The following is a 15,752-nucleotide window of genomic DNA, read 5'->3' as shown; positions in this document are numbered from 1 at the left end:
ACATGTTACCCCCCCCATAACCCCCTTTAACCCCCCCATATCCCCTTAGACCCCCCCATAACCCCCTTTAACCCCCCCATAGCCCCCTTTAACCCCCCATATCCCCCTTTAACCCCCCATATCCCCAGACACCTCCCCATAGCCTCCCCTTGCCCCCTCCCAGCTGCAGCCGAGCAGCTGGATTATCCCCTCCCCCCCCCCATCCCCCCTAATCCAGCTGCGGGGGGGGGGAGGGGGGGAGGGATTTGGGCCCCCCCGGACCCCCCCTTTGGGCTCAACCACTGGAGGGGGGGGGGACATCACCCACCCTATAGGCACCAGATGTCCCTGAGCCATAGGGGGTGGCTCTGCCCCATAGCGTGCCACTCTCCTCCCCATAGGGTGCTATTCCTGCCCCATAGGGTGCTATTCCTGCCCCATAGAGTGCCATTCTCCTCCCCATAGGGCACTATCCCTGCCCCATAGGGTGCCACTCTCCTCCCCATAGGTTGCTCTCCCTGCCCCATAGGGTGCTACTCCTGCCCCATAGGGTGCCACTCTCCTCCCCATAGGGTGCTCTCCCTGCCCCATAGGGTGCCACTCTCCTCCCCATAGGATGCTCTCCCTGCCCCATAGGGTGCCACTCTCCTCCCCATAGCGTGCCACTCTTCTCCCCATACAGTGCTATTTTTGCCCCATAGGATGCTATCCCTGCCCCATAGGGTGCCACTCTCCTCCCCATAGGGTGCTACTCCTGCCCCATAGGATGCCACTCTCCCTGCCCCATAGGATGCTCTCCCTGCCCCATAGGGTGCTCTCCCTGCCCCATAGGGTGCTATTCCTGCCCCATAGAGTGCCACTCTCCTCCCCATAGGGCACTATCCCTGCCCCATAGGATGCTCTCCCTGCCCCATAGAGCACTATCCCCGCCCCATAGGACACTATCCCTGCCCCATAGAGTGCCACTATCCCTGCCCCATAGAGTGCCACTATCCCTGCCCCATAGGACACTATCCCTGCCCCATAGGGCACTATCCCTGCCCCATAGGACGCCACCCCCCATTCCCCCCTCCAACCCCTCTTTTCTCCCCCCCCAACAGCCCAGGACCATGCTGCACCTCCTGCTCCCCTTGAGCACCCTCTTGACCCCCACCCTCCCCGCCCCATCTCCCACCCAGCCCCACGGCATCCGCTTGGAAGGGGACCTGACCCTGGGGGGCCTCTTCCCCGTTCACGCCCGGGGTCCTGCGGGGGTCCCGTGCGGCCCCATCAAGAAGGAGAAGGGCATCCACCGCCTGGAGGCCATGCTCTACGCCCTGGACCGCGTCAACGGGGACCCCACGGTGCTGCCCAACCTCACGCTGGGAGCCCGCATCCTGGATACCTGCTCCCGGGACACCTACGCCTTGGAGCAGGCGCTGGGCTTCGTCCGTAGCCTCCTGCCCCCGGTGGAAGGGGAAGGGAGATGCGCCGATGGCAGCGCCCCCCGGCGGCCGCCTCCAGAGCGACTCGTGGGGGTCATCGGGGCTTCGGCGAGTTCCGTGTCCATCATGGTGGCCAATGTGCTGCGGCTCTTCAATGTGAGTGGGGGGGGCGAGTTCTGTGTCCATCATGGTGGCCAATGTGGCTCCATCATGGTGGCCAATGTGGCTCCATCACCATCTGTGTCCATCATGGTGGCCAATGTGGTTTTGTGTTTGGTGGTGTGTGGGTTTTGTGGTGGGGGGTGGGGGGGGGGGGGTTTGGTGGTGTGTGGGTTTTGGTGGGGGGGGGGTGTGTTTGGGGGGGGTGGGTTTTGTGGGGGGGGGGTTGTGTTTGGTGGTGTGTGGGTTTTGTGGTGGGGGGGTTGTGTTTGGTGGTGTGTGTTTTGTGGGGGGGGTGTGTTTGGTGGTGTGTGGGTTTTGTGGTGGGGGGGGGTTGTTTGTGTGTGTGGGTTTTGTGGTGGGGGGGGGGGGGGCGGTTCTGTGTCCATCATGGTGGCCAATGTGCTGGGCTCTTCAATGTGAGTGGGGGAGGGGGGGGGGGCGAGTTCCGTGTCCATCATGGTGGCCAATGTGCTGCGGCTCTTCAATGTGAGTGGGGGGATGGGGAGGGCGAGTTCTGTGTCCATCATGGTGGCCAATGTGCTGCGGCTCTTCAATGTGAGTGGGGGGGGCGAGTTCTGTGTCCATCATGGTGGCCAGTGTGTCTCCATCATGGTGGTCAAGGTGTCTTCATTATAGTGGCCAATGTGTCTCCATCATGGTGGCCAGTGTATCTCCATCATGGTGGTCAGTGTGGCTCCATCACCATCTGTGTCCATCATGCTGGCCAGTGTATCTCCATCATGGTGGTCAAGGTGTCTTCATCATGGTGGCCAATGTGTCTCCATCATGGTGGTCAATGTGTCTCCATCACCATCTGTGTCCATCATGGTGGCCAGTGTATCTCCATCATGGTGGCCAATGTGTCTCCATCATGGTGGCCAATGTGGCTCCATCACCATCTGTGTCCATCATGGTGGCCAATGTGCTGCGGCTCTTCAATGTGAGTGGGGGGGGGGGGGCGAGTTCTGTGTCCATCATGGTGGTCAGTGTGGCTCCATCACCATCTGTGTCCATCATGCTGGCCAGTGTATCTCCATCATGGTGGCCAATGTGCTGCAGCTCTTCAATGTGAGTGGGGCCATGGGGAAGGGGGCAAGTTCCAGCTCCAGTGTGGTGGCCAAGGTGTCTCCATCATCGTGGTCAATGTGTCTCCATCATGGTGGTCAATGTATCTCCATCATGGTGGTCAATGTGTCTTCATTATAGTGGTCAATGTGTCTCCATCATGGTGGTCAACGTGTCTTCATTATAGTGGTCAATGTATCTCCATCATGGTGGTCAATGTGTCTTCATTATAGTGGTCAATGTGTCTCCATCATGGTGGCCAAGGTGTCTCCATCATGGTGGTCAAGGTGTCTTCATTATAGTGGTCAATGTGTCTCCATCATGGTGGTCAACGTGTCTTCATTATAGTGGTCAATGTATCTCCATCATGGTGGTCAAGGTGTCTTCATTATAGTGGTCAATGTATCTCCATCATGGTGGCCAATGTGTCTCCATCATGGTGGTCAACGTGTCTCCATCATGGTGGTCAAGGTGTCTTCATTATAGTGGTCAATGTGTCTCCATCATGGTGGTCAACATGTCTCCATCGCGGTGGCCAATGTATCCTCACCATGGTGGTCAAGGTGTCTCCATCATGGTCGTCAGTGTGGCTCCATCACCATCTGTGTCCATCATGGTGCCAATGTGTTTCTGTTCATCTCCATAATGGTGGCCAATACATCTCTGTCACAGTGGCCAATGTATCTCCATCATGATGGTCAAGGTATCTCCACCACAGTGGCCAGTGTGTCTCCATCATTGTGCCCAATGTGTCTTCATCATGGTGGCCAATATGTCTCCATCATGGTGGTCAAGGTGTCTCCATCATGGTGGTCAAGGTGTCTCCACCACAGTGGCCAACGTGTCTTCATCATAGTGGCCAATGTGTCTCCATCATGGTGGCCAGGGTATCTCCGTCATGGTGGTCAAGGTGTCTCCATCATGGTGGCCAGTGTATCTCCATCATGGTGGTCAAGGTGACACTGGGGACATCGTGGGGGGGGCATTGGTGGCCGCTCTGACCCCCCCATTCCCAATGGACCCTTCCACCCCCCCCCCCCATTACCCACAATGCCCCAGGATGGCAGCAAATGGCTCCAGGGATTAGGAGGGATTAGGGACACAGAATACACAAGGGGGGGCATGGATATCCCATGGGATTAGGTCCCCCCCCCCAGTGTCCATATGTCCTGACTGTTGTGTCCCCCCCCGTCCCATGTTCCCATGTCCCCAGTGCCATTCCCAGACCCCACAGCTCAGTTCCAAGGCTCTATCCCCATATCCCCATGCCCCATCCCTACCAGCACAGGATGCCCATGGTTGGTACTGGATGATGCTCGGCTCCATCCGCCCCATTCCCACCCGTATCCCATCACCGTTCCCAGATCCCCCAGATCAGCTCCAAGGCTCTATCCCCATAGCTCAGCACAGGATGCCCATGGCTGGTACCCGATGATGCTGGCACAGGATGCCCATGGCTGGTACCCGATGATGCTGGCACGGGATGCCCATGGCTGGTACCCGATGATGCTGGCACGGGATGCCCATGGCTGGTACCCGATGATGCTGGCACGGGATGCCCATGGCTGGTACCCGATGATGCTGGCACAGGATGCCCATGGCTGGTACCCGATGATGCTGGCACAGGATGCCCATGGCTGGTACCCGATGATGCTGGCACAGGATGCCCATGGCTGGTACCCGATGATGCTGGCACAGGATGCCCATGGCTGGTACCCGATGATGCTGGCACAGGATGCCCATGGCTGGTACCCGATGATGCTGGCCCCATTCCCACCCGTATCCCATCACCGTTCCCAGATCCCCCAGATCAGCTACGCCTCCACGGCCCCGGAGCTCAGTGACCCTGCCCGTTACGGGTTCTTCTCCCGGGTGGTGCCGCCGGACTCGGAGCAGGCCCAGGCCATGGTGGCCGTGACGAGGGCCCTGGGCTGGAGCTACGTGGCCACCGTGGCCTCCGAGGGCAGCTACGGGGAGAGCGGGGTGGAGGCCTTCGTGCAGAGCTCCAGGGAGGCCGGTGGGGAGAGGGGGGGGGCAATGGGGATGGGGTGGGAATGGGAATGGGATGGAGTGGGTTAGAGTGGGAGGGGAGTGGGATGGGAATGGGATGGGAATGGGATGGGAATGGGATGGGAATGGGATAGAGTGGGATAGAGTGGGATGGAGTGGGATAGACTGGGATGGAGTGGAATGGGATGGGAATGGGATGGAGTGGGATAGACTGGGATGGAGTGGGATGGAGTGGAATGGGATGGGAATGGGATGGAGTGGGATAGACTGGGATGGAGTGGGATGGGAAGAGGATGGAGTGGGATAGACTGGGAGAGGAGTGGGAAGGGAATGGGATGGGAATGGGATGGGATGGGAATGGGAATGGGGATGGGAATGGGGATGGAGAGGGAAGGGAATAGGATGGGAATGGGAATGGGATGGGATGGGAATGGGAATGGGATGGAGTGGGATAGACTGGGATGGACTGGGATGGACTGGGATGGAGTGCCATAGACTGGGATGGAGTGGGAAGGGAATGGGATGGAGTGGGAATGGGTTGGGAATGGGAATGGGATGGAGTGGGAGGGGAGTGGGATGGAGTGGGATAGACTGGGATGGAGTGGGAAGGGAATGGGATGGATTGGGAAGGGAATGGGAGAGTGTGGGATGGAGTGGCATAGACTGGGATGGAGTGGGAGGGGAGTGGGATGGAGTGGGTTAGAGTGGGAGGGGAATGGGAGGGAATAGGATGGAGTGGGAAGGAAATGGGATGGAATGGGAGGGGAATGGGATGGACCGGGTGGGGGCACTGGGATATACTGAGAGGGAATGGGAGGGGAAATGGGAGGTAGTGGGATGGAGTGGAAGGGACTGGGAGGGAATGGGGGGAACTGGGAGAGGACTGGGGGGGGGGCTGGGACACACTGGGGTGTACTGGGAGGTACTGAGACATACTGGGGTGTACTGGTCCATACTGGTCCATACTGGTGGGCACTGGTGGGTGTCCCCGGCGCAGGGGGCCTCTGCATCGCTCAATCCATCAAGATCCCGCGGGAGCCGCGCCCGGGGGAGTTCGACAAAGTCATCGGGAGGCTCATGGAGACATCGACGGCGCGCGGGGTGGTGCTGTTCGCCAACGAGGACGACATCCGGTGAGGACCAGTATAAACCAGTATAAACCAGTATAAACCAGTATAGACCAGTAGAGAGCAGGAACTGGCCCAGGAACCGCTCCCCAGTGAGCCCAGCACAGCCCAAGGTGTTCACCAGGATGGATGGAATGAGATGAGTGATCCGTATGGAGCAGTATAAACCAGTATAAACCAGTATAGACCAGTATAAACCAGTAGAGAGCAGGAACTGGCCCAGGAACCGCTTCCCAGTGAGCTCAGCACAGCCCAAGGTGTTCACCAGGATGGATGGGATGAGCTGAGTGATCTGTATGGACCAGTATTAACCAGTATAAACCAGTAAAGAGCAGGAACTGGCCCAGGAACTACTCCCCAGTGAGCCCAGCACAGCCCAAGGTGTTCACCAGGATGGATGGGATGAGCTGAGTGATCTGTATGAAGCAGTAGAGACCAGTATAAACCAGTATAAACCAGTTCTTACCAGTAGAGAGCAGGAACTGGCCCAGGAACCGCTCCCCAGTGAGCCCAGCACAGGCCAAGGTGTTCACCAGGATGGATGGGATGAGCTGAGTGATCTGTATGAAGCAGTAGAGACCAGTATAAACCAATCTAGACCAGAATAAAGCTGCATAAACCAGTATAGACCTGTATAAATCTGTATACACCAGTATAGACCAGTATCGACCAGTATAGATGAGCGTAGAGCAGTGTAGAAAAGTACAGAGCAGTATGGACCAGTCTAGAGCAGTCCCTCCCAGTCTATCCCAGTCCATTCCATCCCCCCCTATTCCTCTCCCAGTGCTTCCCAGTCTATCCCAATCCATCCCAGTCTATCACAGTCCATCCCATTCCCCTCCTATTCCTCTCCCAGTCCGTCCCAGTCTATCCCATTGACCACCATTCTACTCCCAGCCCATCCCAGTCCCCTCTATTTCCCTCCCAGTCTCTCAGCCCATCCCATTGACCACCATTCCACTCCCAGTCCACCCCAGTCCATCCCATTCCACTCCCAGTTCACCCCAGTCTATCCCAGCCCATCCCAGTCTATCCCATTCCCTTCTCAGTCCATCCCATTAATATCCCATCTCATCCCAGTCCTTCCCATTGACCACCATTCCACTCCCAGTCCACCCCAGTCCATCCCATCCTCTCCCAGTCCCTCCTATTCCTCTCCCAGTCCAGCCCAGCCCAGCCCATTCCCATCCCAGTCCCTCCCAGACTATTCCATTCCTATCCCAGTCCATCCCATTCTCATCCCAGCTCATCCCAGTCCTTCCCATTGACCACCATTCCACTCCCAGTCTATCCCAGTCCCTCCCATTCCTCTCCCAGTATCTCCCAGTCTATCCCATTCCCATCCCAGTCCCTCCCATTCCCATCCCAATCTGCCCCAGTCCCTCCCAGTCTATCCCATTCCCATCCAGGTCTATTCCCATTCCCATCCCAGTCCCTCCCAGTCTATCCCAGTCCCTCCCAGTCTATCCCATTCCCATCCCAGTCTATCCCAGTCCATTCCCATCCCAGTCTATCCCATTCCTATCCCAGTCCATTCCCATCCCAGTCCCTCCCAGTCCCTCCCAGTCTCTCCCATTCCGCTCCGTCCCCAGGCGGGTGCTGGAGGCCGCCGCCCGCGCCAACCTCTCCGGTCACTTCTCCTGGGTGGGCTCGGACTCGTGGGGGGCGAAGCTGGGCCCGGTGCTGGGGCTGGAGCCGGCGGCCGACGGAGCCATCACCATCCTGCCCAAGCGCGCCTCGGTGCCCGGTCAGTGCCGGCAGGGGGCGCCATGGGGCTGTGGGGCGCTATGGGGCGCTGGGGGGTGCTATGGGGCGCTATGGGGAGCTATGGGGCGCTATGGGGCAAGGCGGTGGTGCTATGGTGCTATGGGGCTGTATGGGGCGCTATGGGGCGAGGCGGTGGTGCTATGGTGCTATGGGGCTGTATGGGGCGCTATGGGGAGCTATGGGGTGCTATAGGGAGCTATGGGGTGCTATGGGGCGCTATAGGGTGCTATGGGGCTCTATAGGGTGCTATGGGGCGCTATAGGGTGCTATGGGGCGCTATGGGGTGCTGTGGGGCAAGGCGCTGGTGCTATGGTGCTATGGGGTGCTATGGGGTTCTATAGGGCTCTATAGGGCGTTATGGGGTGCTGTGGGGCGAGGCGCTGGTGCTATGGGGTGCTATGGGGCGTTATAGAGTGCTGTGGGGCAAGGTGCTGGTGCTATGGGGTGCTATGGGGCTGTATGGGGCGCTATGGGGCACTACGGGTCAAGGCGCTGGTGCTACGGCACTATGGGGTGCTATGGGGCTCTATAGGGCGCTATGAGGCGAGGAGCTGGTGCTAGGGTGCTATGGGGCGCTATGGGGCGCTATGGGGCGCTATGGGGCGAGGCGCACGGAGCTATGGGGCGCCCCCTGCAGGCTTCGATGAGTATTTCACGTCCCGCTCGCTGGAGAACAACCGCCGCAACCTCTGGTTCCACGAGTTCTGGGAGGAGGATTTCAACTGCCGCCTGCCCCATAGCGAGCCCCAGAGCGAGCCCCACGGCGGGCCCGTCCGCAAGTGCACAGGTAAAGCGCTGCCTGCTTCACGGGGTGCCCCATAGGGCGCTGCCTGCCCCATAGAGCCCTGCTTGCCCCATAGCTCCCTGCCTGCCCCATAGAGCCCTGCTTGCCCCATAGCTCCCTGGAGGAGCACTGTGGGTCTGACCCCCAAGTGTGGGGCAGGGCAGTGCTACCGGTCTGACCCCCAAGTGTGGGGCAGCACTGTGGGTCTGAGCCCCAAGTGTGGGGCAGAGCAATGTTATGGGGCAGCTCTCTGTGTTTGACCCCCAAGTGTGGGGCAGGGCAGTGCTATAGGTCTGACCCTCAAGTGTGGGGCAGGGCGCCCTATGGGTCTGACCCCTAAGTGTGGGGCAGGGCATCCTATGGGTCTGATCCTCAAGTGTGGGGCAGGGCATCCTATGGGTCTGATCCTCAAGTGTGGGGCAGGGCGCCCTATGGGTCTGACCCTCAAGTGTGGGGCAGGGCGCCCTATGGGTCTGACCCCCAAGTGTGGGGCAGGGCATCCTATGGGTCTGACCCCCAAGTGTGGGTCAGGGCAGCGCTCTGGGTCTGACCCCCAAGTGCGGGGCAGGGCAGCACTGTGGGTCTGGCCCCTAAGTGTGGGACAGGGCGGAGCTATAGGTCTGACCCCCAAGTGTGGGGCAGGGCAGGGCAGGGTTCTGTGTCTGACCCCCTAGTGTGGGGCAGGGGAGGGCAGGGCTCTGTGTCTGACCCCAAGTGTGGGGCAGGGGAGGGCAGGGCTCTATGGCTCTGACCCCCAAGTGTGGGTCCGGGCAGCGCTCTGGGTCTGACCCCCAAGTGTGGGTCCGGGCAGCGCTGTGGGTCTGACCCCCAAGTGTGGGTCAGGGCAGCGCTCTGTGGGTCTGACCCCCAAGTGTGGGTCTGGGCAGCGCTATGGGGCAGTGCTATGGGTCTGACCCCCAAGTGTGGGTCAGGGCAGCGCTCTGTGGGTCTGACCCCCAAGTGTGGGTCCGGGCAGCCCTCTCTGTGTCTGACCCCCAAGTGTGGGTCAGGGCAGCGCTCTGTGGGTCTGACCCCCAAGTGTGGGTCCGGGCAGCGCTATGGGGCAGTGCTATGGGTCTGACCCCCAAGTGTGGGTCCGGGCAGCGCTCTCTGGGTCTGACCCCCAAGTGTGGGTCAGGGCGGGAGCGCATCGGCCGGGACTCGCCCTACGAGCAGGAGGGGAAGGTGCAGTTCGTCATTGACGCCGTGCTGGCCATGGCGCGCGCCCTGCACAGCCTCGCGGCCGAGCTCTGCCCCGGGGGGGGGCTCTGCCCCCACATGGACCCCCCCGACGGGCGCCGCCTCCTGCAGCACATCCGGGGGGTGAACTTCAGCGGTGAGCGGGGGGGGGGGAATGGGGGCAATGGGAGGGACTGGGATAGGAATGGGGTGGGAATGAGAATGGAAATGGGGTGGGAATGGGATGGGAATGGAAATGGGATGGGGATGGGGGCAATGGGAGGGACTGGGATAGGAATGGGGTGGGAATGAGAATGGATATGAATGGGAATGGGGTGGGAATAGGGTGGGAATGCGATGGGAAAGGGAATGGGGTGGGAATGGGATAGGAATGGGAATAAGATAGGAATGGGAATGGGATGGGAATGGGATGGGAATGGGATAGGAATGGGAATGGGGTGGGAATGGGAATGGAGTGGGAATGGATTGGGAATGGGAATGGGGTAGGAATGGGATAGGAATGGGGTGGGAATGGGATAGGAATGAGAATGCAATGGGAATGGGATAGGAATGGGATAGGAATGGGGTGGGAATGGGGTGGGAATAGGAATGGGATAGAAATGGGATGGGAATGGGAATGGGATGGGAATGGGATAGGAATGAGAATGGGGGCAATAGGAGGGACTGGGAGGGGGCTGTGGGGTGCTCAGACTGGGAAGGGAATGGGAAGGGATGGGAGGGGATGAGAATGAAAATGGGATGAGAATGGGAATGGGAATGGGATGGGATGGACTGGGAAGGGATGGGGTGGGAATTGGAGGGGATGGAATGGACTGGGAGGCACTAGAAAGGGGCTGGAGGGCAATGGGAAGTGAATGGAAGGGGAATAGGAAGGGATAGGAATGGACTGGGAAGGGATGGGAGGGGATGGGAGGGGATGGGATAGAGTGGGAGGGCACTGAGAAGGTTTGGCAGGGGACTAGAAGGGACTGGGATGGACTGGGAAGGGGACAAGGGGATGGGATGGAATAGGAGAATGGGTGGACTGGAGACCATACTGGGGGGGCACTGGGATACACGGGGAGGCACTGGAAGGGGGCTGGGGGGCACTGGAGACCACACAGGGAGGGTCCTCAGTGGGTCCTTACTTGGTATTCCTGGGCCTGGCTTGGTCCGTAATTCTCCGTACTGGTCCATACTGGTTTGTACTGGTCCATACTGGTTTGTACTGGTCCATACTGGTTTGTACTGGTTGGTCCATACTGGTTTGTACTGGTCCATACTGGTTTGTACTGGTCCATATTGGTTTGTACTGGTCCATACTGGTTTGTACTGGTTGGCCCATACTGGTTTGTACTGTTCCATACTGGCTTGTACTGGTCCGTACTGGTCCATACTGGTTTGTACTGGTCCATACTGGTCTGTACTGGTCCATACTGGTCTGTACTGGTCCATACTGGTGCAGGCAGCGCAGGGACCCCCGTGAGCTTCAATGAGAACGGGGATGCTCCGGGCAGATACGACATCTTCCAGTTCCAGGGCGCCAACGGCAGCGGCAGCTACCGAGCTGTGGGACAGTGGGTGCAGGGCCTGCACCTGCAGGTGGGTGCTGACCCCCCCCCCCATGGGTGCCCCAGGGGCAACTGGTGGGACCTCAGGGGTCAATTGGGTGCCTCCATGGTCAGCTGGGTGCCATTATGGGCAACTGGGTGCCATTATGGGCAATTGGGTGCCTTCATGGTCAATTGGGTGCCTCCATGGTCACTGGGTGCCTTCGTGGTCAATTGGGTGCCTCCATGGTCAATTGGGTGCCATTATGGTCAGTTGGGTGCCATTATGGTCAATTGGGTGTCTCCATGGTCAATAGGGTGCCTTCGTGGTCAGTTGGGTGCCTCTATGGTCAGTTGGGTGCCTCCATGGTCAATTGGGTGCTTCCATGGGCAATTGGGTGCCATTATGGTCAATTGGGTGCCTTCGTGGTCAATTGGGTGCCTCCATGGTCAATTGGGTGCCTTCATGGTCAGTTGGGTGCCTCCATGGTCAATTGGGTGCCTTCGTGGTCAGTTGGGTGCCCCTGTGGTCAGTTGGGTGCCTCCATGGTCAAGTGGGTGCCTCCATGGGCAATTGGGTGCCATTATGGTCAAGTGGGTGCCTTCATGGTCAGTTGGGTGCCCCATGGTCAACTGGTGGGATCTCAATGATCAGTTGGGCGCCCCTGTGGTCAACTGGTTGGATCTCAATAGTCAACCACTTGGATCCCAATGACCATATGGATGCCTCCATGGTCAACTGGGTGCTCCTGTGGGATCCCAATGGTCAACCACTTGGACCCCAATGACCATATGGATGCCCCTATGGTCAACTGGGTGCTCCTGTGGGATCCCAATGGTCAACCACTTGGACCCCAATGACCATATGGACACCCCTATGGTCAACTGGTGGGACCCCAATGACCAAACACACACCCTATATCCAACTCCCCCTTCCCCCACCACCGCTGGCTATCTCCTGCCCCCTTACCTGCCCCCCCAGGTGGACGCCATGACGTGGGGCTCCAACCGCTCCGTGCCCCCCTCGGTCTGCAGCCTCCCCTGTGGTCCTGGGGAGAAGAAGACCCCGGTGAAGGGGGTCCCGTGCTGTTGGCACTGCGAGCTCTGCTCCGGTTACCGCTTCCTGGCCGACCCCCAGAGCTGCCAGGCCTGCCCCCCCCACCTGCGCCCCACCAGTAACCACACCTCCTGCCGCCCCACACCCGTCCTACGCCTGCGCTGGGGGGACCCTTGTGCCGCCGTCCCCTTGGCTTTGGCCACCTTGGGCTTGTTGGCCACCGCCTTCGTCTTGCTCACCTTCATCAAGCACCACGAGACGCCCATCGTGAAGGCGTCGGGGCGGGAGCTCAGCTACGTCCTCTTGGTGGGCATCGCTTTGGTTTATGGCATCACCTTCCTCATGGTGGCCGAGCCGGGGGTGGGCGTCTGCGCCATGAGGAGGCTCTTCCTGGGCTTAGGGATGAGCCTCAGCTACGCCGCGCTGCTCACCAAGACCAACCGCATCTACCGCATCTTCGAGCAGGGTGAGGGACGTGGGATGGGGTTCTACCTATGGCGAGCTCCTCACCACAAGCACCCCCATCTACCACGTCCTCCCCCAAGGTGACTTATGGGGCTGACCATAGGTTCTGGACCTCCATGGGGTCCAGGAACCACATAGGGGCCCAATTGAGGGTCAAAAGGATGGGTTGAGGGACGTGGGATGGGGTTCTACCTATGGCGACCTCCTCACCGCAAGCACCCCCATCTACCACGTCCCCCCCGAAGGTGACTTATGGGGCTGACCATAGGTTCTGGACCTCCATGGGGTCCAGGAACCACATAGGGGCCCAATTGAGGGTCAAGAGCTTGAGTTGAGGGACATGGAATGGGGTTCTACCTACCCTGAGCTCCTCACCACAACCACCCCCATCTACCATGTCCTCCCCCAAGGTGACTTATGGGGCTGACCATAGGTTCTGGACCTCCATGGGGTCCCATTGAGGGTCAAGAGTTTGGGTTGAGGGACGTGGGATGGGGTTCTACCTACCCTGAGCTCCTCACCACAACCACCCCCATCTACCACATCCTCCCCCAAGGTGACTTATGGGGATGGCCATAGGTTCTTGAGGTCCCAGGAACCACATAGGGGTCCAATTGAAGGTCAAAAGGATGGGTTGAGGGACGTGGGATGGGGTTCTACCTATGGCGAGCTCCTCACCACAAGCACCCCCATTTACCACGTCCTCTCCCAAGGTGACTTATGGGGCTCACCATAGGTTCTGGAGGTCCCAGGAACCACATAGGGGTCCAATTGAAGGTCAAAAGGATGGGTTGAGGGACATGGGATGGGGTTCTACCTATGGCGACCTCCTCACCACAAGCACCCCCATCTACCACGTCCTCCCCCAAGGTGACTTATGGGGCTGACCATAGGTTCTGGACCTCCATGGGGTCCAGGAACCACATAGGGGTCCAATTGAAGGTCAAAAGGATGGGTTGAGGGACATGGGATGGGGTTCTACCTATGGCGACCTCCTCAACACAAGCACCCCCATTTACCACGTCCTCTCCCAAGGTGACTTATGGGGCTCACCATAGGTTCTGGAGGTCCATGGGGTCCAGGAACCACATAAGGGTCCAACTGAGGGCCAAGAGTTTGGGTTGAGGGACATGGGATGGGGTTCTACCTACCCTGAGCTCCTCACCACAAGCACCCCCATTTACCACATCCTCCCCCAAGGTGACTTATGGGGCTCACCATAGGTTCTGGACCTCCATGGGGTCCCATTGAGGGTCAAGAGTTTGGGTTGATGGACGTGGGATGGGGTTCTACCTACCCTGAGCTCCTCACCACAACCACCCCCATCTACCACATCCTCCCCCAAGGTGACTTATGGGGATGGCCATAGGTTCTTGAGGTCCCAGGAACCACATAGGGGTCCAATTGAAGGTCAAAAGTATGGGTTGAGGGACATGGGATGGGGTTCTACCTATGGCAACCTCCTCACCACAAGCACCCCCATCTGCCACGTCCTCCCCCAAGGTGACTTATGGGGCTGACCATAGGTTCTTGAGGTCCCAGGAACCACATAGGGGTCCAATTGAAGGTCAAAAGGATGGGTTGAGGGACATGGGATGGGGTTCTACCTATGGCGAGCTCCTCACCGCAACCACCCCCATCTACCATGTCTTCCCCCAAGGTGACTTGTGGGGCTGACCATAGGTTCTGTGCACCCCACAACCCCTCGTGTGCCCCCTCTTTATAGGGAAGCGCTCAGTGACGCCCCCCCGCTTCATCAGCCCCACCTCGCAGCTCGTCATCACCTTCGCCCTCAGCGGGATGCAGCTGGTGGGGGCGGCCATGTGGCTCCTCCTGCGTCCCCCCCACGCCCTGGTGGACTACGAGATGGGGCGAACCCCGGACCCCGAGGACGCACGGGGGGTGCTGCGCTGCGACATGGCCGAGGGCGCCACCTTGGCCTGCCTGGCCCACGCTCTGCTCCTCATGCTCACCACCACCGTCTACGCCGTCAAGGCCCGCGGCGTCCCCGAGACCTTCAACGAGGCCAAACCCATCGGCTTCGCCATGTACACGACGTGCGTGGTGTGGTTGGCCTTCGGGCCCATCTTCTTCGGCGCGGCCCGGTCGGCTGAGAGGGTGAGGAGGGGATGAGGTCAAGGGGTCTGGGAGGGTTTGAGGGGGGGAATGGGGGTTTGGGGGGGGACACAAGAGGTGAGGGGTTGGGGTTGGGGTGGGGATGGGTTGGGGGGGGAATGGGGTTGGGTTGGGGGTGGTTTGTAGATGGAGTTGAGGCTGGGTTGGGGTTGGGTTGGGGATGAGGTTGGTTTGGGGTTGAGGTTGGGGTTGGGTTGGGGTTGGGATTGAGGCTGGGGATGAGGTTGGTTTGGGGTTGAGGTTGGGTTGAGATTGGGTTGGGGTTGAGTTTGGGTTGGGATTGAAGCTGGGGTTGAGGTTGGGTTGGGGTTGGGTTGGGGATGAGGTTGGTTTGGGGTTGAGGTTGGGGTTGGGTTGGGGTTGAGTTTGGGTTGGGATTGAAGCTGGGGTTGAGGTTGGGTTGGGGTTGAGGTTGGGGTTGGTTTGGGGTTGAGTTGGGCTGGGATTGGGTTGGGGATGAGGTTGGTTTGGGGTTGAGATTAAGTGGGGTTGTGGCTGGGGTTGAGGTTGGGTTGGTTTGAGGTTGAGATTGGGTTGGGGATGAGGTTGGGTTGGGATTGGGTTGGGGATGAGGTTGAGGTTGGGTTGGGTTGGGGTTGGGATTGAAGTTGGGTTGGGTATGAGATTGGGTTGCAGTTAGGTTGGGGTTGAGGCTGGGGTTGGTTTGGGGATAGAGTTGAGATTAACTTCGGGCTGGGTTGCGGTTAGGTTCGGTTGGGGTGGTTTGGGGATGAGGTTGAGGTTGGGTTGGGGTTGACTTGGGTTGGAGATGAGATTGGGTTGAGTTGGGGTTGGTTTGGGGATGGAGTTGAGCTTGACTTGAGTTGGGGATGAGTTTGGGTTGGGTTGGTTCAGGGCTGGACTATGGGGCTTAGCATGGACCCAACTTGGGGGGCACAAGAGAGAGCTTTAAGGGAGTTCCCAGGTGGCATTGGGAAAGAACAGGAGCTTGAAGGCCATCGAGGGGATGGGAAAGGGTTTGGGGGGGACACACAGAGCAGGGATCCAGGGGCTGAGTGGGGCCAAGTGGAACTTGGGGGGAAGGGG

The 15,752-nt window shown here is 59.2% G+C and overlaps 1 protein-coding gene and 1 long non-coding RNA gene across 2 annotated transcripts; one reads left to right on the top strand and one right to left on the bottom strand.

The window, feature by feature from the left end:
• Positions 1 to 1,091: 1,091 nt before the first annotated feature.
• Positions 1,092 to 14,722, top strand: LOC133209110 (metabotropic glutamate receptor 6-like). The gene is made up of 9 exons (XM_061347515.1): positions 1,092 to 1,559; positions 4,431 to 4,647; positions 5,638 to 5,773; positions 7,360 to 7,514; positions 8,172 to 8,321; positions 9,457 to 9,654; positions 10,963 to 11,099; positions 12,030 to 12,570; positions 14,296 to 14,722. Exons 1-9 carry the CDS (start codon positions 1,284 to 1,286, stop codon positions 14,700 to 14,702), a joined length of 2,217 nt encoding a protein of 738 aa, XP_061203499.1. The 5' UTR covers positions 1,092 to 1,283; the 3' UTR covers positions 14,703 to 14,722.
• On the bottom strand, positions 10,686 to 14,493 carry LOC133209116 (uncharacterized). The gene is made up of 3 exons (XR_009724599.1): positions 14,354 to 14,493; positions 12,344 to 12,559; positions 10,686 to 11,056 (listed from the first exon to the last, which is right to left on the bottom strand). It is a non-coding gene; the product is annotated as an uncharacterized LOC133209116 (long non-coding RNA).
• Positions 14,723 to 15,752: the final 1,030 nt, after the last annotated feature.

Source organism: Neopsephotus bourkii, unplaced genomic scaffold (assembly GCF_033783945.1).
Source record: "Neopsephotus bourkii isolate Nb327-2 ecotype Australia unplaced genomic scaffold, CSIRO-AGI_Nbou_v1 NB_51, whole genome shotgun sequence".
Classification (NCBI taxonomy): domain Eukaryota; kingdom Metazoa; phylum Chordata; class Aves; order Psittaciformes; family Psittacidae; genus Neopsephotus; species Neopsephotus bourkii.
This window is presented reverse-complemented; position numbering and strand designations above follow the sequence as displayed.